Here is a 22,980-nt window from a genome sequence, read left to right as displayed (position 1 = left end):
TATGACATTGTTAGATGCTTCTCAGAATTTGAAACATATCAGATTTTTTCACAGCATGAGAATAAATGTTACCTTAGTGAGAACTTTATCTTTTGAGTAAGTGAGCAATAGAAAATTGTCCATTGTTAAACCTGGTAGCAACTGCTAACCCCCAAATTCCAATATTTATTTTTATTTATTTCATACTTCATGTCCATTCAGAGTTATCTGCACCCTCTGTTGTGTCTACTTCACTCCAGGAACCAGGGGCACAGAAATGGTATCATTGAGAATGTTGCTGTGCACTGCAGTGGGGGAAAGAGGATGTGACAAATTACACTTTGGTCTAAATATAATTACACTTTGGTTTAAACTAAAGATATCACATACATTCCATTAACTGAAATAAGTCACATGGCCATGCCTGAGTTCAAGGAGGCAGAGAAGTGTCATTCAGCCATGTCCCTGGAAAGAAAAAAAAACAAAACAACAGAATATATGTATAAATACCTTTTAAATATATTTATAACACAGCTAACAGTCCCTTAGAGCTTTCTGGAATCTAGAGCAATCGAATACTTAATACTTCTGAATGTACGTTCAATGATGGCATTTTTTAAAAACTATGTAAATGATAGAATCTATGTTGTATCTATGAAACAAATAAGGAGGAAGGGACCTTTGTCCCACATCGTTTATTTATGGGTCTATCTAAATGGCCGAAAAAAATGTAAGATTCTTGACATTATGCCAGTTGTTTTCCAGAAAGCAATTGTGACAATTTAAGTAACGCCTGAAGTAGGAAGAAAAAGCCATTATTCCTTGTATCAGATTTTTCCGAAGGGATTCTTATTTTCAGTTTCTCACCGGAAGCACTGAAGTTTATCACAGGACATAAGGCCTGACCTTTCAGTCCATGACTTGGCTGTTGTCTGTATGCTACTGTGGGACGTACCATAATGCCTTTTCTATCAAAGGAAATCTTGGTGACTCCATTTTGCTCCGCTTTTGCCTTCCTGTGATCCCCACCCCTTCCCTTTCCCTCTTCTCCCAGTAACACTGTGTTTCAAATTAGCCAACGGGGAAGAGTGTGCGCCCTGACCTGACCCATGGGAAGGGGACAGGTACATCACCTGCGTTAGGGAGAAATAGGGGAGGCTCCTTTGTTCGTTGCGCACACTTTTTGGCGTGTCCACGCCCTTCTGCAGAAGTCAAGAGCCTGGTCACAATTTCTCCTTGTCCACGTGTCTCACTTTCCACACTGAGCCAGAGTTATTGTAGTTTCCAACACTATGGAAGTAGGTAGTTAAGTGGACTTATTATCCTGGCCACTAAAAGTCCTACCTTCTTCCAGGACCCGCTCCCTGCAGACATCGTCTCATTGTTAAACGATAAACCGAGGAATATTTGAAATGTTAAGGGCTTATTTGAGAAAGACTGGATTCAAATCGGGCAGCTTCCAGTCGAGCAGACAGAGAGGAGGAGCTCCAAGGGCATGTACAAAATGAAAACCTTTTTGACAGTGGAGATCGCATCAAGGAAATTTCACTTGTCAAAAACGTGGGTCGGTTAAAGCAAAGTCGCTTTCCTTTAGGGGACAGCAGGGGTCAGTTGTATACATTATGTACCTGGTCGGGCCGTTCTTGATCAACTGGTTTAAGATCTCATTTCTGGGAGAGCCAAAACTAATTAAGTCTCAGTTTGGTAAAATGGTCCCAAGTGACTTAGCCCAAGTGACTCCATTTGGGGCCTATTGTCTTGTTTTCGAACACCATGAACACTATTCTGTGAACACCTAATTCCCTCCACCTAGTCTTTTTTTTTTTTTAATTTTTTAAAGTTTGTTGAAGTATAGTTGATTTACAATGTTGTGATAATGTCTGCTGTACAACAGAGTGATTCAGTTACACATGTACACACATCCATTCTTTTTCAGATTCTTTTCCCCTATAGGTTATCACAGAACATTGGGTAGAGTTCCCTGTGCTACGTTTGCCGTGCATTTCCCTTTACTCCCCTTCCAAATATACCAGAGGCACGAGGGAGGTACCCAGAGAAGGTAGCCACCACCCCTTTCCAAATCAAAGAAGTCACTTCTTCATCTCTCTCAGTTACTTTCAAAGCCACTCAGTTGTTCCATCTTTTCCCCAATGCCAGGCTCAGAAGAAGCGACATTTTAGGAAGAATAATTCCTTAGACTTTGAGGAAGTCTGAGTAGAAATTCTTAAATCTGTCCCAGATAAGTGGTCTACTTTCCTTTTTGTTTTGTTTTGTTTTGTTTTGTTTTGTTTTGTCTTTTTGTCTTTTTAGGGCCACACTCGTGGCATATGGAGGTTCCCAGGCTAGGGGTCAAATTGGAGCTATAGTTGCCAGCTTATGCCACAGCTCAGAGCAATGCTGGATCCTTAACCCACTGAGCGAGGCCAGGGATCAAACCTGTATCCTTATGGATCCTAGTTGGGTTACTTAACGGCTGAGCCACGATGGGAACTCCTGCCCTCTTTCTTGTACCTCAGTTTAGGGTGGTGGTGTGGTGGGGGGTGATGGTACCTGAAAGCAAGAGCTGCTTGCTCCTGGGGGCAGGTTCCCCTTTATGCTGTGTGGTACCCCCCAACTTACCTGAAGCAAACTTCCCCTGATCAACTCCACCACCTCCTGCTTTGAGAGGGGACTCTCCTAAGGATCTCAGGAATCTGCCCCTTTTACTGACCTGGCAGTGAGCGTTTCTGCCTGCACACCTGCCAGGGCTGGAAGGCATTGGGTGGGTCCATTACCAGCAGGAGAGGCCTTGACTGGGAGATTGTTAAAAATACAGAACCTCAGGTCTCACCCCAGACCCAGTGAATTCAAATCTGCAGTTTAACAGGCGTATTAACAGAGGGGCAGGTATATTAACGTGTTTAAACTGTTACAGCAGGCAAATAGTTAGGTATGAGCAGAGAAGGGGGGGTATGGGGCCAGATGGCAGAAAACCCCTCCTCATGCAAACAGCAGTGTCCATGGGTGGACAAGGGAAAGCAGGAATATCTAGACTGACAGGAAACCACACATTTTAGGATAATAAATGCCCTGGAGGCAGACAAAGAAAGGTGGAAAAGGGCGTGAATCTCCAGCTTCTGAAGGTAAGCTTTTGCTCATTATGCCCTCATTATAATAAAGTCATAATAAAATTAGCAATGTCAGAGTTCCCTTCGTGGCTCAGTGGATAACAAACCCGACTGGGATCCATGAGGATGCAGGTTCAATCCCTGGCCTTGCTCTGTGGGTTAAGGATCGGCATTGCCATGAGCTGTGGTGTAGGTCTTAGACAAGGCTTGGATCTGACATTGCTGTGGGTGCAGTGGAGGCCAGCAGCTGTAGCTCCGATTCAACCCCTAGCCTGGGAACTTCCATATGCCGAGAGTGCGGCCCTAAAAAGCAAAAAAAAAAAAAAAAAAGTTAGCTAAGCCGACAAGAAGTACCCATCATGCACTGGTGCCATGACTCTTCCGATCAAAGCTAAATGAGGACAAAAATTCTTCCTGCATTTGGGAAGGTGGAGCTGGAATGAAAATTAAGGAATACACCCCCACCCCAAACTCCCCTCTTCCCAGTGACTATCCCGCCCATGCAACTGGATGCCTTTTAGAACCTGTGTGCTAGAGAAACTCAGGGCAGTTACTCACCTCTCTGCCCACCTCTCTTTAAGAGGTGTATTTCTCACTTAAATAAATCCTCACTTTTTCTTTCTCCATTTCTGTCTCATTTCCAAATTCTTTCTGAGATGAGACAAGAACCTTCCCTTCAGGAACAAAACCACTGCTGTAGATGACACAGCCAGAATCAACTGTTTTGAGGTTTTTATTAAAAAGTCCCCCTGGCTGTGTGTGTGTGTGTCTCTCATGCATGCCATGGGAAAGGGGAGGGGATGAACATTGGTGCCACTTATCACGAGTTTTGCATTTGATGTTTGTCCACACATTTTTTTTTGTCTTTTTTTGCTATTTCTTGGGCTGTTCCCGCGGCATATGGAGGTTCCCAGGCTAGGGGTTGAATCGGAGCTGCAGCCACTGGCCTACGCCAGAGCCACAGCAACGCGGGATCTGAGCTGCGTCTGCGACCCACACCACAGCTCACAGCAATGCCGGATCCTTAACCCACTGAGCAAGGCCAGGGATTGAACCCGCAACCTCGTGGTTCCTAGTCGGGTTCGTTTCCGCTGCGCCACAATGGGAACTCCTATTTGTTTTTAAAATCTGAGTTAATTTACTAACAGTTCCTACCAGGGAGCACTGGAAACCTTTCTTTTTTGGTCCTTAAACTTGTATACTGATGTCAGAGAGTCAAAGTTAATGGGTAAATGCTTCAACCCACATCATTTCATTTAGTACATCAATACCTATGTTATCCGGCTGCATGTTTTTTTGATTTTATGGATGAATAAAGAACATGACTGACCATCTGTTTCCTCTCCTCAAAACCCAGGCTTGTTGCTCTTGTAATACCACAGTACCAAGTCATATAGAGAAAAACTAAACTAAACTAAACTAAACTAAGATCTTGCACAAGGCTGGCCATAGGAGCGCAAATGGCAGTTCTGTTCCTGGGTAGGCAATCTGTTTGAATTCAAGTGGATGAAAACAATATTTATTGGGTTGTTTGCTAAGAGTCTTTTAACTGCTTGCCATGCAAAATGCAATCAATATTGCAAACTGAAACAAAATCTTCCGTTAGGTCTTCTGTTAGAAAGTGAAAGAAAATGGAAAACTAATAAAAAAACCATTAATTTGTTTTTCTGTTCCGTCTATTTTGTTCCCAGGAATCTTGTTTTTCAGTGTGCTTGTTGGGTTGCTGGGTTGGTTTAGTTTTCTCTGAGTTAAGAGTGTGATCTGATGGATGTTAAACAAAAAGAAGTTAACTTGTTCCCAGTCTCATATATTTCCAGACAGTTCTTTTGTCTCAAGCCTCCTTCCTGCATTACTGCTTTGAAAGAATCTGGCATCTCATCTGGCAGTGGCCATCACACAGAACTTGATACTCTCAAATTCAATGAACTTGATTTTTTTTTTAAATGGCCACACCTACAGCATATGGAAATTCCCAGGCCAGGGACCGAACAGGTCAAAGCTGCAACCTACACCACAGCTGTTATATAGGCTGAAGACTCAGCTTGGATCTGGAGTGGCTGTGGCTGTGAAGTAGGCAACCAGCTACAGCTCTGATCTGACTCCTAGCCCGGGAACCTCCATATGCCACAGGTGTGGCCCTAAAAACCAAAAAAAAAACCAAAAAAAAGACAGTTTCCCTTTTGCTCCAATCAGTGGAAGAATAGGAGTCTAATTTCCATAAGTACCCCTTTTATTGATTCAATTTGTTAAACTATATCATCTTTTAATATATGTCATATATAACATATATGACATGTTATATATATGGCCATTTCCTATTTTATACTATACTTTTTTTTCATGTTATGGTAAAATTTTGTTTGCTTTATTAAGTGCTGTAATCTGGATCGTCTATATACTATTGTTACCTCTAATTAGGTAACTTCAGGGAAAGGTCGTCAATTTTCCTTGCTCATAAAGATAATCTGCTCATCCCCCTCCTGACCTTCTCCTCCACACTTGCTCTTGTCAGGGCCCAGTCATGTTGCTGCTCCTTCTGCTGCTGTTTATTTACCCTGCAGGTAATTCTGATAGACAAAGTTGGGACCCATGCTCCATTAGCTAGGCCCTGTGTTGTAAGATAAACATCTTTAAAATGGAGTTCCCACTGTGGGAACATCTTGGGAGACCTGGGACAAAGGTTTGAGCCCTGTCCCGGCACATTGGGTTAAAGATCTAGCATTGCCAGAGCTGCAGCTTAGGTCACAACTGCGGCTCAGATCTGATCCCTGGCCCAGAAACGCCATATGCCACTCCAGCACTTATTATTTGTATACTTTTTGTTGACGGGCATTCTGACTGGTATGAGGTGATACCTCATGGTAGTTTTCATTTGCATTTCTCTAATAATTAGTGATGTTGAGCATTACTGTTGGTGGGAATATAAATTGAGGCAGCCACTATGGAACACAGTACAGATGTTCCTTAAAATACTAGAAATAGAGTTGCCATATGATCCAGCGATCCCACTTCCAGGCATATAGCTTAAAAAGATTAAAATTCTAATTCCAATGGATAGATGCACCTCAGTGTTCATAGAAGCACTGTTTACAAGAGCCAAGTCATAGAAGCAGCCTAAGTGTCCATTGACAGAGGAATGGATAAAGAAGATGTGGTACTACAAAGGAATATTCCATAAAAAAGAAGGAAATAATGCCATTTGCAGCAACATATGTGGACATAGAGATTGTCATACTAGGTGAAGAAAGTTAGATAGAGAAAGACAAATATTGTATGATAATTATATGTGGAACCTAAAAAAATAGTACAATTGAACTTATTTACACAACAGAAGCAGAATCACAGACATAGAAAGCAAACTTATGGTACCCAGAGGGGAAGCGGGGGAGGGATAAATTAAGAGTATGGGGTTAACAGATACACACTACAGTATATAAAACAGATAAACAATAGGGGCCTACTGTGTAGCACAGAAAACTATATTCAGTATCCTATAATAATCTTTAATGGAAAAAGAATTTAGATATATGTATGAATATATATGTGTGTGTGTATGTATACATATATAAGTATGTATCCAAATCACTTTACTATACACCTGAAACTAACATTGTAAATCAACCTTACAATATTATTATAATTCAATTGTACTTCAATTAAAAAAAAACTAAATTTATGTTTGCCCTTCAGCATGGATAGGTGGATAGATAAATATACTCTTCAAAAAGTTTCTGTGGTCATAGCAAAGCAAAAATACAGCTTTCAGCCTCCATCTTTTGCTCTTTATAGGTTAGTGCTTTAATTTGTGTCACATAGGGTCCCGCAGTTTCTAAGGTGCCTTTTTCAGATTTTCATTTAGAGGGTTCTGGCAGCACATGAACTTTGACTCTGATCCTTAACTCATGTCACACTTTCAGAGCGCATGCTCTAGAGCTCTATACATGTCACACTTGTGACTTTCAGTATTGGTTAAGGATGACTGTAAGTTCCTGCGGCACTGAGCTACAAACAATTCTAATCCTGACTAAAAGTCATCTGCTTCTTGAAAATGAATAGACTTGGGAGTTCCCATTGTGGCTCAGCTGAAATGAACCTGACTAGTGACCATGAGGATGTAGTTTCGATCCTTGGCCTTGCTCAGTATGTTAAGGATCTGGCTTTGTCACAGCTGGAGTGTAGGTTGCACATGTGGGTCAGTTCCTGAATGGCTGTGGCTGTGGCTGCAGCTGCTGCTCTGATTCAACCCCTAGCCTGAGAACTTCCATATATTGCACACGCAACTCTTAAAAAAAGCAAAAAAAAAAAAAAAAGAATAGTAGACTTCATTTTAGATTTAAGTAAGGAAAAAAGCAGTTTTTAGGTTTTTGGAAATATTGAGCAGAAAATACAGAGTTTTCAGGCATTTTTCTTCTTCTTACACATCTTCCTCTTTTTTTTTTTTTTTTGGTCTTTTGTCCTTTTTAGGGCTGCACCCGCAGCACATGGAGGTTCCCAGGCCAGGGGGTCCAATCAGAGCTGTAGCTGCTGGCCTACACCATAGCCACAGCAACGCCAGATCCGAGCCGCATCTGCAACCTACATTGAAGCTCACCGCAATGCTGGATCTTCAACCCACTGAGCGAGGCCAGGGATCGAACCCACAAATTCATGGTTCCTAGTCAGATTCGTTTCCCCTGCGCCACAACGGGAACTCCACCTTCCTCTATTTTTAACACCTTGCATGCATGTGTTTATAGGGTCCTAGGGAATGTGGGCGGATGTAATTGTTTAGATTGAGCAACATGGACAAGGAGGACACATGTAAGGTCGCTGGTGAGACATGATTGATCAAGGATTGACTACCCTGCCTGCTAAGGGCAGCACAGTTTCAACACTTATCCAGACATGAGACCTGGAGAGGAGACACATACTCTTTGCCACCCCCTTTCTTGTACATTGTTCCCATCATGTCCCACCACATTTCTCCCGCCACCAGCCCTTTATAAACAGAATGCCTGCTTGCAATTGTTGCTGATGCCATCTTGGGCTCAGCCCATCCATTTCAGATGTCTTCTTATATCTCTCCTGCTTTTCTTTTTCTTTCCTTTTTTTTTTTTTGTCCTTTTGCCTTTTCTAGGGCCCCACCGGAGGCATATGGAGGTTCTCAGGCTAGGGGTCTAATCGGAGCTGCAGCCGCCAGCCTACACTAGGGCCACAGCAACACAGGATCCGAGCCGCATCTGCAACCTACACCACAGCTCACGGCAACGCCAGATCCTTAAACCACTGAGCAAGGCCAGGGATCAAACCCACAACCTCATGGTTCCTAGTTGGATTCATTAACCACTGCGCCACAACGGGTACTCCTCTCCTGCTTTTCTTTTCTTTCTTTTCTCTTCTTTTTTTTTTTTTTTTTAAATCTTTTTAGGGCCACACCTGTAGCATATGGAAGCTCCCAGACTAGGCATCAAATCGGAGCTGGAGCTGCTGTCCTACGCCCCAAGCTCAGCAATGCAGAATCCAAGACTTGTCTGCAACCTACACCACAGCTTTTGGCAACGCTGGATCCTTAACCCACTGAGCAAGGCCAGGGATCGATCTTTCGTCCTCATGGATGCTAGTCGTGTTCATTTCCACTGAGCCACTATGGGAACTCCTCACTTGCTTTTCTGACTTGGCCTTGTGTGTTCCTCCCTAGGCAGACCTAATGTGTTACATGATTATAGCTGAGAGCAAATTTTGCTATCTTATTATTAACTGAAGTCCATGGTCTGCATTAGGGTTCATCCTTTCTTTCCTATATGCTATAGATTTTGAAAGATGTATATTGACATGAATCCATCATTCCAGGATCATACAGAATAGTTTCACTGTTTTAAAAATCCCTTGGCCTCCACCTGTCCATCCCTCCCAACCTCCCTTCTCAGTATTCCAGACAGTTCTTTTCACTGTCTCCATAGTTTTGCCTTTTCCCGAATGTCACATTGTTGGAATTTTACAGTATGTAGCCTTTTCAAATGGTCTTCTTTCATTTAGTAATCTGCGCTAAAGGCTCTCTTATGTCTTTTCTTGACTTGAGAACTTTCTTTTTCCCTAAGTCCCTGATTATTCGGCCACTGTTTGGCAGTTCTACCATATGTTTAGCCATCGACAGGCATCCTGGTTGCTTCCAAGTTTTGGCAGTCATGAATACAGCTGTGTAAACACATTTGCGCAGGTTTTGCATAAGCAGTCAGTTTTCAACTCACTTGGGTAAATGCCAAAAAGGGAGATTGTTGGATCATATAATACGTACATCACTTTCTTAAGAAACCGCCACACTGTTTTCCAAAGAGTCATTTGCTTTTTATTATCAATACCTGGTGAAACTTCTAAATCACTTCAGGGATTAAAACAATCCACTAGAAAAAAATGTTGTTGATCAAAGACTGATTTCTACAGTTACTGTCTTGTTTTCACAATATGTATATAAACTCTATTCCAACTAGATCAACCTCACTGTGGCCAGATCCTCAGCTTTGAAATCTAACCACCCCCAGAAAGTCCAAGAAAGGGTGGTGGATTCAGGAAATGGCATATTTAAGATCACTTAAAACTCAAAATGGAGTAACTATGGTTCAGGCATCTAAATGGAGTCAGATCGGTAGATGTGGTTTCAGACACATTCTTGCATTACTAAGAACTTGAATTTTCTGAACTGTCTTAAACCCAAGAGCACCACCCCCCACTTTCAAAATAACACCTGCAAGCAGCTACCAGTTGCAAACTAAGTTTCAAAAAGCCTCTCCCCACCCAAGCAATCCTTATTTAGACAAACACCCTTTCTTCTTACCAGTTCCTATGCTAATTCTGGACAATTTTGTGTAAACTTGCAGCTTTTTTTGCATTTATCAACTTCCCCCACTTTGTAGTCTCCTGGGACACAATTCATTGCTTCTCCATCTGTACCTCCTGCAGTCCTAACAACCACAAATGAATGCCTTTGGGGGGGGGGGTCTTGACAAGGGTTTCTGTTCTTAGAAGTCTTGGTTGTCACAGGTTAACTACAAAGAGACAGCCTTATCCTCCATCTCTGTTAGGCCAGAGCGGCTCCCAGACTTTGGAACCCTCTGCAGACTTTCTTCTGCTCTGCCAGGGAGGGACCAAGTTTGGGAGAAAGGCTACACAGAGGGGTTCTTTTTGACCCACTGTCAGTCCCCCTCCCCACTCCCAAGTCAGGCACTACTGGTCAGGGTAGGTTTCAGGGTCCAGAAGTGGGACTTTTGGAACCAAGCACGTGAACCCTGAATCACATCTGGTTTACCAGAGTTCAAGCTTTCTCTTCTGCTTCTCCTTCTGAGAAAAGAAATAGGAAGCAAAACCATGTGTCAAAAGTACGCAGGGTGGGGCAGGTTGCATCTGGACCCCTGGCAGCCAGTCTAGTGCTCCAGTCACTTCCTGGCATCCTGCAAACAGCTGCCTCCAGAGGGATGCATGCTCTCAGGTCAGCGCAATTTTCAGAATTTGGAGGGCTGCTGGAGAGTGCACGGGGAGTGGTAGTGGAGTTTGCAGTCCTGAGACCCTCCATCCCACTCCACCGCCGCTGCCCCAATGCCTGGTCATGGTGAAGGAGGAACCGCTGCTAAGAAGAGGAAGGCCTTGCCAGGTCTTTCCCAATGTGGGGGTGAGCCAGGCTAAACAGGCGATTTCCAAAAACCCAACTTGATTTCGCTCCAGCTGCCTGGGGCCCTGACCCGCTCTCTTCACCGGAGTGATGGGTGGGAGATTCCTTAGGATAGGTCCTGTGGTCTGGGGATAAAGGCTTGGGAAAGGCTGCAGGTTCAGCAGGCCTTACCTAGTGACTTGGTTCAGGGTCTCTCCCTCTTTTTATGTCTCAGACCACCCTGCCCCCACATCGCTATTTTAATTGGAAAGTAGAGATCCATTAGGAACTGGCCTGAGTCTCTTCTCCCTGCCTCCCCCCCCCCCCCCCCCCGACTCAGCCCCATTTCTAGGAATACAAACGTTCCGGGGAGACTTGTCTTTAGACTCGGTCTGAATATCTTGAAGCAGCCTCTGGCAGAATAAACATGTGTTTTAAAACAAAGGAAGTTCCCTTCCGTTTCCTGTGGGTTAGGTGTACCAATGTTTTTGTAATATACTGCTCTTATTAACTGAAATTTCAGAAATGGAGATTGATTTGAGATAAAGAGGCATTTATCGGGGACGGGTCGTTAGAGCTGTGGCTCAGAGACTCAGATTCAGGAAGCACTGGAATTGTCTACCAGGCTACAAAATGGAGGTTGGTTATGACAACAAAAACATGCAATGCCAGCAGTGGATAAGCGTTCCAGTTGTTTTATGCCATCCCTAATAAATCACATACTATTCTTTTTCGTTTATCCATTACAGTGAATGTTTAGTGATATGTTTGGTGATATTATGGAATATTTTCCTTGTTAAATTTTTTTTTTCTATATTCAGGTAAAGTAAGTGTCATTCATGTTTTCTGGTATTGAAAAATTCTGGAAGTTCCACAAAACAATCCTTAATAATAAGGATTCATACTAAAGTTATCAACAGTAACTTTTGTCAAAGGTGAGTAATCTTTCCCTTAGGGATTCAATGACAATTTATTATAGAATTTACCCTTAAACATCTATTGCTATATTTTCAAGTTCACTGATCTTTTCTTCCGCACATTTAATCTGCCATTAATTCATCCAATGTATTTTTCATCTCAAGATGAAAAACGAAATTTTATCACTAGATGTTGGGTTTGTATCTATTTTTTAATATCTTCTATAACTATAGGTAGTAGTTACATAAACATTTTATATAATATTATATTATAACATATTATATATTATATGTACTATATATTATGCATGATATATGATAATATATTATAAAAATAATAAATAATTATAATATAGTATAGTATAATATACAATAACATATTATAAAATATAAGTATAATATATAATATAATGTATATTATATGTACTATATTACGCATAATAGAATATATAAGAAATATATGATATATTATATATATAAGTATAAAATGTTCCTGTTCCTAGCACAAAGCTCATAAAATCCTTGTAAATATAATATAGGATAGATATCCTTTTTTTTCTGTTATCTCAGTTTGTCAGAGGGAATCAGGTCGCCATTTAGTCTATGGCTAATCATTCCGACTACTCTTAAAATGCCCCACAGATGATGGGGTATTTCCAGCCTGGTTGATCCAAATGGTCACCCTCTCCAAGTGGGGAGGTGAGCACACCGGTTACTGTTTCTTCTGATCATTTCCTGTGTTTTTTCCCTCCATTCTCACACACAAGTGCTCATCAGTACACTGCTGAGCACCCAGGGGGCACACTGTGTGATGTCGCACTCGCTCCTGACTTGTGTGCACAGGTCTTGTTCTGAGCTTCCTTCCTTCAACGCACAGAATGACTGTTGCTGGGCAGTAATCAGGGGCAATGGCAGGGCTCACCAAATGTGTTTCAGAGGATCACTGCCCTTCACTGAGTGGTGCCCAGTCCTTTTTTTTTTTTTTTTTAATTTTATTGGAGTATCACGGACTTAAAATGTTGTATTAGTTTTAGGACCATCAGTTATACATATGCTTGTATCCACTCTTTTTCCCTATATAGGTGTCCCCCCCCACATTTTATTTTTTTCTTTTTAGTTGATTCAGGCAGGGGAGTAAATTGGGTCCCTGCTCTTCTATTTTGACAGGGCGCAGGAGTCTGTGGAGTTGCTCTTTCTAAGTTAAAAATTTATCAAATGCATCATTTTTTTTTTTACAGCCCACTTAACTCATTGTGATATTCTGCCTCTTATTCCCATGTGTTCTTTTTCTCAGGTAGCCAGTTACTTGTCCTTTGGACATGGTTGAGGCATAAAAAATATTGATGCTAGAAACTATTAATGCATAAAGTCCATGTATGCTCAATATACCTCATTTGAAATGAGCCAATCCTCTGAGAGAAACAGGGTGTTTTTCTGTTCTGTGTCCATCTTTTGCTTTCGCTTTTGTAGTTCTTCTTGGCTTTTGCATTTCTGAGAAATCAGTCCTGTTCCGGGAACAAGCTGAAAGGAGCCTGAACATGACTTCGTTGGAGGCTTTGAAATTCTTACAGACAGGTCATACCTGCAGAGAAAGCATGTCTGAAGGGCAATCTGGTAATGTAAAATCGATAAATTTTGACAAAATGCTGGGTGGGGAGGGCTCTTTTTCCACTAACCATCGGCAGCATGATTGAAATTTCCTGTCCGGGCTCTTAATGCTTCACGGTCAGCCTCGGCGGGAGAGGGACTGTTTTGAGGGACTGTTTTAAGGGTCTGGAGGGAGAAGGTGGATGGTTAGATGGTTGTGTAATGGTTACATCCATTATTGTACTATTGTGTATGTTACTTAAACCCTTCTGGGGCAGGAGAAATGCACAGTGAGTTAGGTTCTAAGAGGTTAAGAGAAACATATTCTCTGGTTTTATATTGCTAGTCTCTGTATTTTCCCCACATTACTGGCAACTTGCACTCTGGCAAGCCACATTACGATACTAATTAACAGATTAGTATACCCCAGAGTGACAGCAAACAGACACCAACGGTTTTGTAATAACACATGCTAATAAAAGTTGCCAGTAAAAACTAGGATTTTTGGTGTCTAGATCCTTTGTAATTATTATTTTTTATTTTTTATTTTTGTCTTTTTGCTATTTCTAGGGCCGCTCCCACAGCATATGGAGGTTCCCCAGGCTAGGGGTCGAATTGGAGCTGTAGTCGCTGGCCTACACCACAGCCAGGAAAGCAACACAGGATCCGAGCCACGTCTGTGACGCACACCACAGCTCATGGCAACCTGCCGGATCCTTAACCCACTGAGCAAGGCCAGGGATCGAACCTGCAACCTCATGGTTCCTAGTCGGATTCGTTAACCACTGTGCCACCACGGGAACTCTTCAAACTTATTTTTTGAAACTTTCCTGTAAGTTAACAAAGGTTTTTAGATCATGAAACTAAAAGAACCAGTAGATCAGTAATATGTTTTGTTTTTTTGTTCTTCTGTGAGACCATTCCCAACAGCACTTCTCAGATGAAAAATTTGAAGGTTATTGTGGTTCTTTGAAGATAATATTAAAGGCAGGAATTTGGAGGGAGACAAGAGGAGGACACACCATAGGAAAGTATCAGGGAAAGAAATTTTCCTGTCCTTTTTCTGGCTGGTCTCAGAATTAAATTGACATAAGGTAGATTAACAGGAGAAAATCAAACCCCCCCCAAAAAAAATCATAATATGTATACATGGGAGAAACCCAGGGAAACTTGGTAACTCCCTAAAGTGGCCATAAACTTCACCTTAAATAACCTCTCCAGTAAAAAACCAAAGATGTTTGGGGTAGTGGTTTGGAACCTGAAAGTGGGGGGAGATAATTGACAGAGAAATGGAAAAGCAAGTATTTGGTGAATAAATGTTTGCTGGGACACACAGAAATAAGGAGACAGTGTGAACTTGATCTTCCTGTTGGAGGAGGCAGGAGCTTGGGCTCCTCGGAGCCCACTGGAAGCCCTACATGGAAGCTGTCTGAGGCTGCCTTATTTTCCTGGAATTGCTGGAGTGGGCAAGAGCTGGGATGAGGCATGGGGTGGAGGTGGGAAGGTGGGAGTACCTGGAATCCTTGGCTCTTTGGCAAAGTATTTTCACAAGCAGATAATTTTTAAATTGGTATTTCTATGGGGAGATGAGCATATGTCACGTCTAGAAACAATTTTCTTTCCAATTTACCTGCCTTTTATTTATTTTTTTCTTGCCTTATTGCTGCTGATAGAATCTCTTGGAAAATGTTAAGTTGGATTGGTAAGAGCTAACATTCTTGCCTTGTTCCTGACCTCTGGAGGAAGGCATTTACTTTTTCACCATTAAGTATCATGCTAGTTGTACTTTTTCTATAGATGACATTCATCAGGTTAAGGAAAGTTCTTCAGGAATTTCCCTTGTGGTGCAGTGGGTTAAGGATCTGCTGTTGTCACTGCATTGGCTCAGATCACTGCTGTAGCACAGGTTCGATCCCTACCTCAAGAACTTCCACAAGCCACTGGTGCAGCCAAAAAAAACCCCCAAAAGAACCAATTAAAATAAATTTTGGGAGTTTCTGCTGTGGCTCAGTGGGTTAATGATCTGGCTTATCTTTATGCAGGGGCAAGTTCAAAATCACTAGTCTGGTTCAATGAGTTAAGGATCTGGTGTTGCTGCAGCTGTGGCATACATCACAACTCTGGCTTGGATTCGATCCCTGGCCCAGGAGCTTACATATGCTGCAAGAGCAGCTGAAAGAAAAAACAAAATTTTAAAAGGAAAGCCCTTCATTTTCTAATTGGTTAATTGGTTGGGATTTGTCATTTTGGATGAATATTACATTTTTGACATTTTTTTCTGTATTTATTGAGATGATCATGTGCTTTTTCCTCTTATTCTGTTAATGTGACAAATTATATTGATTAATTTTCTAATGCTCCCCTCAGTACTTCTAACCAGATCTCTTATTTAAGGAGGTAAATCTGAATTATTTGTATGTTTCTTTTTCATCCTGATTTCTACTCTTTTTGTTTCTTACTCTCTCATTAGCTCTTCTTTCAATAACTGGAAGATTCTCTAAGGGAAAATAATTCAGTTTCTCTTATCTCTAGCCCTCTTTGGGCCATGGTCATCCTTTATGGACCTGAACCTTTTGTGAAGTGGGTTGGCAATAGGGAAGGCAATAAGAAAACTGACTGTACAGGTTGATTTTGTGGTAAATGTAAGCTTCTCTCCCTAACGCCTTCATGTGATTGAGATTATGACATTTGTATTCACAGGGGAGGATCTCCAAAGAAAATGTCTATCCATTACATCTCTAACTTTTCTCAAGCTTGCTTGTTTCATCATCCCTATGGCAGTCTTAGCTGCAGCTGTGATTGTACTTTCCACTTTTTTGGCAGGTAAGTGACGTGTGCTCCACACTTGACAATGTTCTTCACACATTTATGTTGTCAATAAATATTTATCGAGCCCCACTCTGTGCCAGCCCCTGCGTGATGTTCTTGAGTTATACCCATGTACAATACACACACAAAAAAAATCCCTGCTCCCAGGGAATTTATATTCTGGCAGGACGACACAGATCCTGTAATAAATAAAGCAGAGATGGAATAAATTGTGGTAGACATAGAGTGGCCAGAGTAAGCCTGCTTGAGGGGACACCCTTTCAGCAAATGTTTGAAGGAGCCATGTGGCTGTCTGGAGAAAACATTCCGGACCAAGGAGAATCACCTCTGCATGTCTGAGGAACAGCAAGATGAGAGGGAGGGAACTAAAGCAAGATGAGAATGAGGAAGAGTAATAGGCTGGAGGTCAGGAAGGTAATGACTTAATCATAGCTTTTGGAGTCAGTTAAAGATCTTGGCATTTATTTTGAATGTAGTGGAGGACCATCAGGAAAGGGAAAGTGATAGGAGAGGAAAGTCCTGATGTGACTGTCATTGTTAGATAATCCTTTTAACTGCTGTATTGAGAATGCATTGTTAGAAGGAAAGGGTCAAACCAGGGATGCCCCCTGAGGGCAGTCTCGTAGAAATCCAGGCCTGACTGTGGCTTGGGCCTGATGGGAACAGGACAGGTGGGACAGGGTTGTCAGATGCTGGATATTTTGCAAGCTGAGTCAGCAGTATTTACTAACAGATTGGAAAAGGGAGGAAAAAGTCAGATTGTGGAACAAAAAACATCTATTCTTCCCACAGCCTACACTCTGAAATCTTGCAGGTTGCAGAACATCTGACAAGGACCAAGATATTTGCATACATATTTAACAGAAATATGTACAAAACAGAAAACTACAGGAGACCCTACATTGTGTTCTTGGTACTAACCTCAGTATTTGAATGTGTTATGTTTTGTTCACTAGAAGATTTGATACCTCCTAAGAAATGCATCACACTAAAATCTAGGAAATGTAAAGAGGTTGCCTTTCTTTTACCAAGAAAAAGAAATGCTAGATTTCCTGTCGTGGCGCAGCGGAAATGAACCCGACTAGGAACCATGAGGTTGCAGGTTCGATCCCTGGTCTCGCTCAGTGGGTTAAGGATCCAGCACTGCCGTGAGCTGTGGTGTGCGTCGCAGATGAGGCTCGGATCCCGTGTTTCTGTGGCTGTGGTGTAGGCCGTCAGCTGTAGCTCCGATTCGACCCCTAGCCTGGGAACCTCCATATGCTGCGGATGTGACCCTAAAAAGCAAAAGTAAATAAATAAAATAAAATAAAATAAAAAAAGAAAAAGAAGTGCTGCACCTAGAAATTATACTACGGGAAGTTAATTGGACCGTGAAAGACAAACATCACGTGATATCACTAATCTGTGGAATCTAAAAAGAGGATGCAAATGAACTTGCTTTCTGAACAGAAACAGACACGCAGACTTTGAAGACAGGCTTTTGGTTACCCAAGGGGACAGGTTGGGCGGTGGGGAGGGATGGCCTGGGGGTTTGGGGCGGGCATCTGCGTCTGAGGTATATGGAATGACTGGCTAAAGGGGCCTGCTGTATAGCACAGAAAACTCTGCTCAATGAGCTTTGATAATCTATGTGAGAACAGAATTCGAAAGAGACTAGGTGTGTCTTCCTGTATCACTGAATCACTTTGTTGTCCAACAGAAATGATCACAGCCTTGTAAGTCAACTGCACTTCAATAAAACTTGAAAAAATTTAAAAAAGGGGCTGGTATGGAGGCAGATGTGGGAGAGAGGGCTCTGTCTAATACTGAGAACGAGTACTAGAAAGTAAATGTGATAGAAATCGATTTCCTTCAAACCATGAGTGTCTGCGTACCTCCAGGAACGTCACACAGGGACACCGTTTGTTGTCCAGGGGTCTAATGACCACTGTGCCTGAGGTAAGGCTTTTGGTGATGACTTAGGAAGGCCACAACGGAAAGTACCTACTGCAAGACTAACCTCAGGGGTAAAAGGTCACCATATAAGAAATATATATATTTATTCACATGTTGATTTCTGTAGAACATTTTGTTCCAAGGCAAATCCTCAAAGCAATAAAGTCATTTAGCAAAATCTACTGCTATCTTCCACATGGTAAATGATGATGAATATCAAGATTGTATTCTCCCAGAAACCAAAAAAAGAAAAATGGGAGTTCCCTGGTGGCTCAGAGGGTTAAGGATTCAGCATTGTTACTGCTGTGGCTTGAGTTACTGCACTGCTGTGGTAGAGATCCAATCCCTGGCCTGGGAATTTATGAATGCCATAGGCTCAGCAGGAAAAAAAAAAGAAAGAAAGAAAAATGATCTCACAAAGACCTGCTGTTTTGACAAGCAGCGAAATGCAATGACATTTCTCCATATTGAGTAGCTGTTGGTATACTATAAATGGTTAATGCTGGTAGCATTCTAAGAGACACTAGAAATATTAGTCTGTAGCACATTACAGCTCAACAATTCTGCACATAAACAAGAGTTGGGCAGCACCCATAGTGTATTTATTAATATAGCCAAGCACTTGAGAATATGTTTCTGGAAGCAAAATGAGATGGCGATGAGGGAAATTATATAATGAATGGTGCCAAAACAGGTACCCAAGGAAAGCTATTCAGTGGGAAAAACAAATGCTTTGGGGCATGGAAGACATTTCCAGTGCTCTGTGTGTCTAAAAAAAGTAGGCCCCTGTTCAGATTTTAAGAAAAACAAAATGCTGTTATGAAAGGCCATTACAATACAAGAGTCTGGTTGATACTTTGCCATGTTTTTCTTCGAATCCCACACTTTGGAATTTGGTTATACATACAGACATGCATACCCGCTGTATATATATGTGTATACATGCATATGTTAAAAAAATAGACTGACTTCTGGATGATAAGTGGAAAATAGATAAAAGGGAGGAGAACATTTATTTGTTGTAATTCATTGTGCCTGTCCAATTTTTAGTGAGAGGGGCAGATCGGCAAGAGTACGTTCGGTATGTTACCTGCCCAAAAGGATGGATTGGATTTGGAAGTAAGTGTTTTTATTTTTCTGAAGACGCAAAGAACTGGACAGTCAGCCAGATGTTCTGTGTCTCATTAGAAGCTCATCTGGCTCAGTTTGAAACCGAAGAGGAGCTGGTAAGAAATATTTTTGGATCTTATTCTCTTTGAATACTTAGCCCCTGAGGAGGATAAAGCCTGGATAGGGTGAAAGCTGAAAGACCAGGAAGGATCCCCTAGGCAGACTTGGGGGTGTGGGAAGCATATTGGTGCCTATTATTTTTTAGGGGTATATTCTCTGCCTAAAACCCCGTGACGCAAGTTAGATGTGTTCTTTCATGCTATCCTCTTAGTTAACCTGCAAGATTAGATGATTGTTCCCACTGTACAAAGAAATATGGTAATTATGTACTTTGTCATCCAAATGGGGACATTCAAAGGAGTGAATGTGACTAATATTAATTTGATGCTGGAACTGCAGGCACCAACTTTCCCAGTCAATTGGGATGTCTGGTCACTTTAAAGTCACTTGGAATCAGAGACATTTGAGCAATTAAAGCAGAGAACTGGGTCCTCCAAAGACTAAGCTTCTCAATGATATCAGGCTGCCATCAAAGAGAAGGCTGGAGGGAAGAGAGGCTTACATGTAATATAAGAGAAAGAGACACATGTTTTTACTTTCTGTGTTTTACAACAGAAGTTCCTGAAAAGATACAAAGGCCCATCTGACCATTGGATTGGCCTTAGCAGAGAGTCACCACGTCACGTTTGGAAGTGGACGGACAACACCGAATATAATGCCTCGTACGTTTCGAGAGTTCTTTTCCTTCTGTTGTGTTTACGTGTGGTTGTGCATGGGAGTTGTGTTGATGAGAAATGCATTAAATATCATGGGAGGCTTACTTATTGCACTGGCTGGAAGGACATATAAATCCTTTGTCTGCTCTTCCATTTACTAGCTGTGCCTTTCGGAAGAAGTTTACTTACTGTGATTTCAGTTGAAATCTTTAACATGATGATGACATTTGACATAATTCTTCCACTTTTATTCACTGACTTAAACTGCGCTGAAGTCCTTAGTAAGAATAGGGAGAGAGGAGTTCCCTGGTGGCCTAGGGGTTAATGATACAGTGTTGTCACTGCTGTGGCTTGAGTCACAGCTGTGGCTCAGGTTCGATCCCTGGCCCAGGAACTTCTATATGCTGTGGGCACAGCCTACACACACACACACACACACACACACACACACACACACACACACACACACACACTCGCAAAGTGAGAATATAGAGAGAGTAGCTGATGCACAGCAGGGTTTCTAAAATCCTAGAAAATCACAGAAGAATTGACATCCACAGACTCTTAAATCCACTTTTCCAGTGGCTGCATCCATTTATAAAAGGAAGGAGATGGACGTCCCCTTGCGGTGCAGTGGGCTAAGGATCCGCCATTGTCACTGCTGTGGCTCAGGTTCAGTCCCTGGCCTGCAAACTTCTACATGCTGCAGATGCAGGCAAAATAAAATAAAATAAAAATTAAAAAAGAAGATCATCAGGGAGCCAATGGGAATCCCTTCTAAAGTTTTATCACCAGAAGGAACTTTGTTGCATTCTTTGGATCATGAACATTGCAGTGGGGGTGTTTTGAATGTAACCAATACATTAGAACAGATAATGTTGGGGCCCAATCACTTCCATCAATCAAAGCTAAGCCCTTTTAGGAATTTACTAGTTAGTAAATACTTTTATTTTCACGCATGTATGAAATAAGTCAGAAGAACACTGAACATAATCTTCCACTGAAGGCCACCAGCGGCAGCAGTTCACTTAGCCACCGCAGCCAAGTACCAGTTAAATCCTAATTGAGGACACAACCGAATGATGACAGTTTTGTGATATTCAGCAAGGACTTGGAGAATATAAAGGAGCTAAATACAGAAATGGTGTCCATTTGCTAAGAAACTATATGAATGACACATTTTTCACTTTTCTCTTGCTCATGCTAAAGATACCTGGGGCAGAGATGCTGAAGAACAGAGAGGAATGACTGTAGATATCCAATCTATGCTTTTTTAATTTTACAATGATTTTTGTTTTTTTCCATTATAGCTGGTTTACAGTGTCCTGTCAATTTTGTACTGTACAGCAATGTGACCCAGTCACACATACATGTATACATTATTTTTTCTCACATTATCATGCTCCATCATCAGTGACTAGGTATAATTCCCAGGGCTCTGCAGCAGGATCTCATTGCTTATCCATTCCAAATGCAATAGTTTGCATGCACTAATCCTAAATTCCCACTCCTTCCCCCTCCCCCTTGGCAACCACAAGTCTATTCTCCATGTCCATGATTTTCTTTTCAGTGGAAAGATTCATTTGTGCTGTTTATTAGATTCCAGATATAAGTGATATCATATGGTATCTGGCTTTCTCTTTCTGACTTACTTCACTCAGTATGAGATTCTCTAGTTCCATCCATGTTGCTGCAAATGGGATTCTTTTGTTCTTTTTTATGACTGAGTAGTATTCCATTGTGTATACACACCACATCTTCTTAATCCAATCATCTATCGATGGACATTTGGGTTGTTTCCATGTCTTGGCTATTGTGAATAGTGCTGCAATGAACATGCGGGTGCATGTGTCTTTCTTAATTTGTCTGGATATATGCCCAAGAGTGGGATTGCTGGCTCATATGGTAGTTCTATATATAGTTTTCCAAGGTACCACCATACTGTTTCCCATAGTGGTTGTACCAATTTACATTCCCACCAACAGTGCAGGAGTGTTCCCTTTTCTCCACACCCTCTCCAGAATTTGTTATTTGTGGACTTATTAATGATGGTACCTCGTAGTTTTGATTTGCATTTCTCTAATAATCAGTGATGTTGAGTATTTTTTCATGTGCTTGTTGGCCATCTGTATATCTTCTTTGGCGTAATGTCTATTGAGGTCTTTTGCCCATTTTTCATTTGGGTTGTTGGCTTTTCTTTCTGTCGAGTTTTATAAGTTGTTTGTATATTTTAGAGATTAAGCCCTTGTCAGTTGAATAATTTGAAACTATTTTCTCCCATTCTGTAAGCTGTCTTTTTTTTTTTTTTTATGGTTTCCTTTGCTGTGCAAAAGCTTGTCAGTTTGATTAGCTTGCATTGGTTTATTTTTGCTTTTATTTCTGTTGCTTTGGGAGACTGATCTGAGGACACATTTGTAAGTTTGATGTTAGAGAATGTTTTGCCCATGCTCTCGTCCAGGAATTTGATGGTGTCTTGTCTTACATTTAAGTCTTTAAGCCATTTGAGTTATTTTTGTGCATGGTGTGAGGGTGTGTTCCGGTTTCATTGATTTACATGAAGCTGTCCAGTTTTCCCAGCAACACTTGATGAAAAGACTATCTTTTCCCCATCTTATATTCTTGCCTCCTTTGTTGAAGATTAATTGACCATAGGTGTCTGGGTTTATTTCTGGGTTCTCTATTCTGTTCCATTGGTCTGTCTGTCTGTTTTAGTACCATGACCACACTGTCTTGATTACTGTGTCTTTGTAATATTGCCTGCAGTCTGGGAGAGTTATGCCTCCTACTTGGTTTATGCTCCTCAGGATTGCTTTGGCAATTCTGGGTCTTTTGTCATTCTGTATAAATTTTTGGATTGTTTGTTCTAGTTCTATAATAAGATGTCATGGGTGATTTGATAGGGATTGCATTGAATCTGTAGATCGCTTTGGGTAGTGTGGCCAATTTTACAATATTAATTCTTCCGGCCCAGAAGCATGGAATATCTTTCCATTTCTTTGCATTCTCTTTAATTTCCTTGATTAATGTTTTATAGTTCTCAACATACATAAGTCGATTAAGTCTAACTTTTCTATTGTGTCAGGATCTTTTTGCTTTATTGATTTTCTCTCCAGAGGATC

At 41.5% G+C, this 22,980-nt stretch overlaps 1 protein-coding gene across 7 annotated transcripts in view; it reads left to right on the top strand.

The window, feature by feature from the left end:
• Nucleotides 1–22,980, top strand: part of CLEC2D (C-type lectin domain family 2 member D) — a 66,140-nt gene that overhangs the window by 5,723 nt on the left and 37,437 nt on the right. For 4 of the 7 annotated variants that reach the window (XR_007135881.1, XM_047787584.1, XM_047787579.1 and 1 more), the window contains exons 2-5: nt 13,095–13,238; nt 15,912–16,034; nt 19,026–19,201; nt 19,761–19,867. Coding sequence is in view for 6 of the 7 variants with exons in the window: in XM_047787584.1 (XP_047643540.1) it covers nt 13,095–13,238; nt 15,912–16,034; nt 19,026–19,201; nt 19,761–19,867 (550 nt within the window). In the remaining variant the exon portion in view is untranslated. Of the gene's footprint in view, nt 1–10,121; nt 10,729–11,528; nt 11,643–13,094; nt 13,239–15,911; nt 16,035–19,025; nt 19,202–19,760; nt 19,868–22,980 lie in introns of those variants that run through there. The other 3 variants (XM_047787582.1, XM_047787581.1, XM_047787580.1) reach the window with 3 other exon arrangements.

The sequence above is a fragment of the Phacochoerus africanus genome, chromosome 7 (assembly GCF_016906955.1).
Source record: "Phacochoerus africanus isolate WHEZ1 chromosome 7, ROS_Pafr_v1, whole genome shotgun sequence".
Taxonomy (NCBI): Eukaryota; Metazoa; Chordata; class Mammalia; order Artiodactyla; family Suidae; genus Phacochoerus; species Phacochoerus africanus.
The sequence above is the reverse complement of the archived record's forward strand: the minus strand, read 5'-3'. Positions and strand labels throughout refer to the sequence as shown.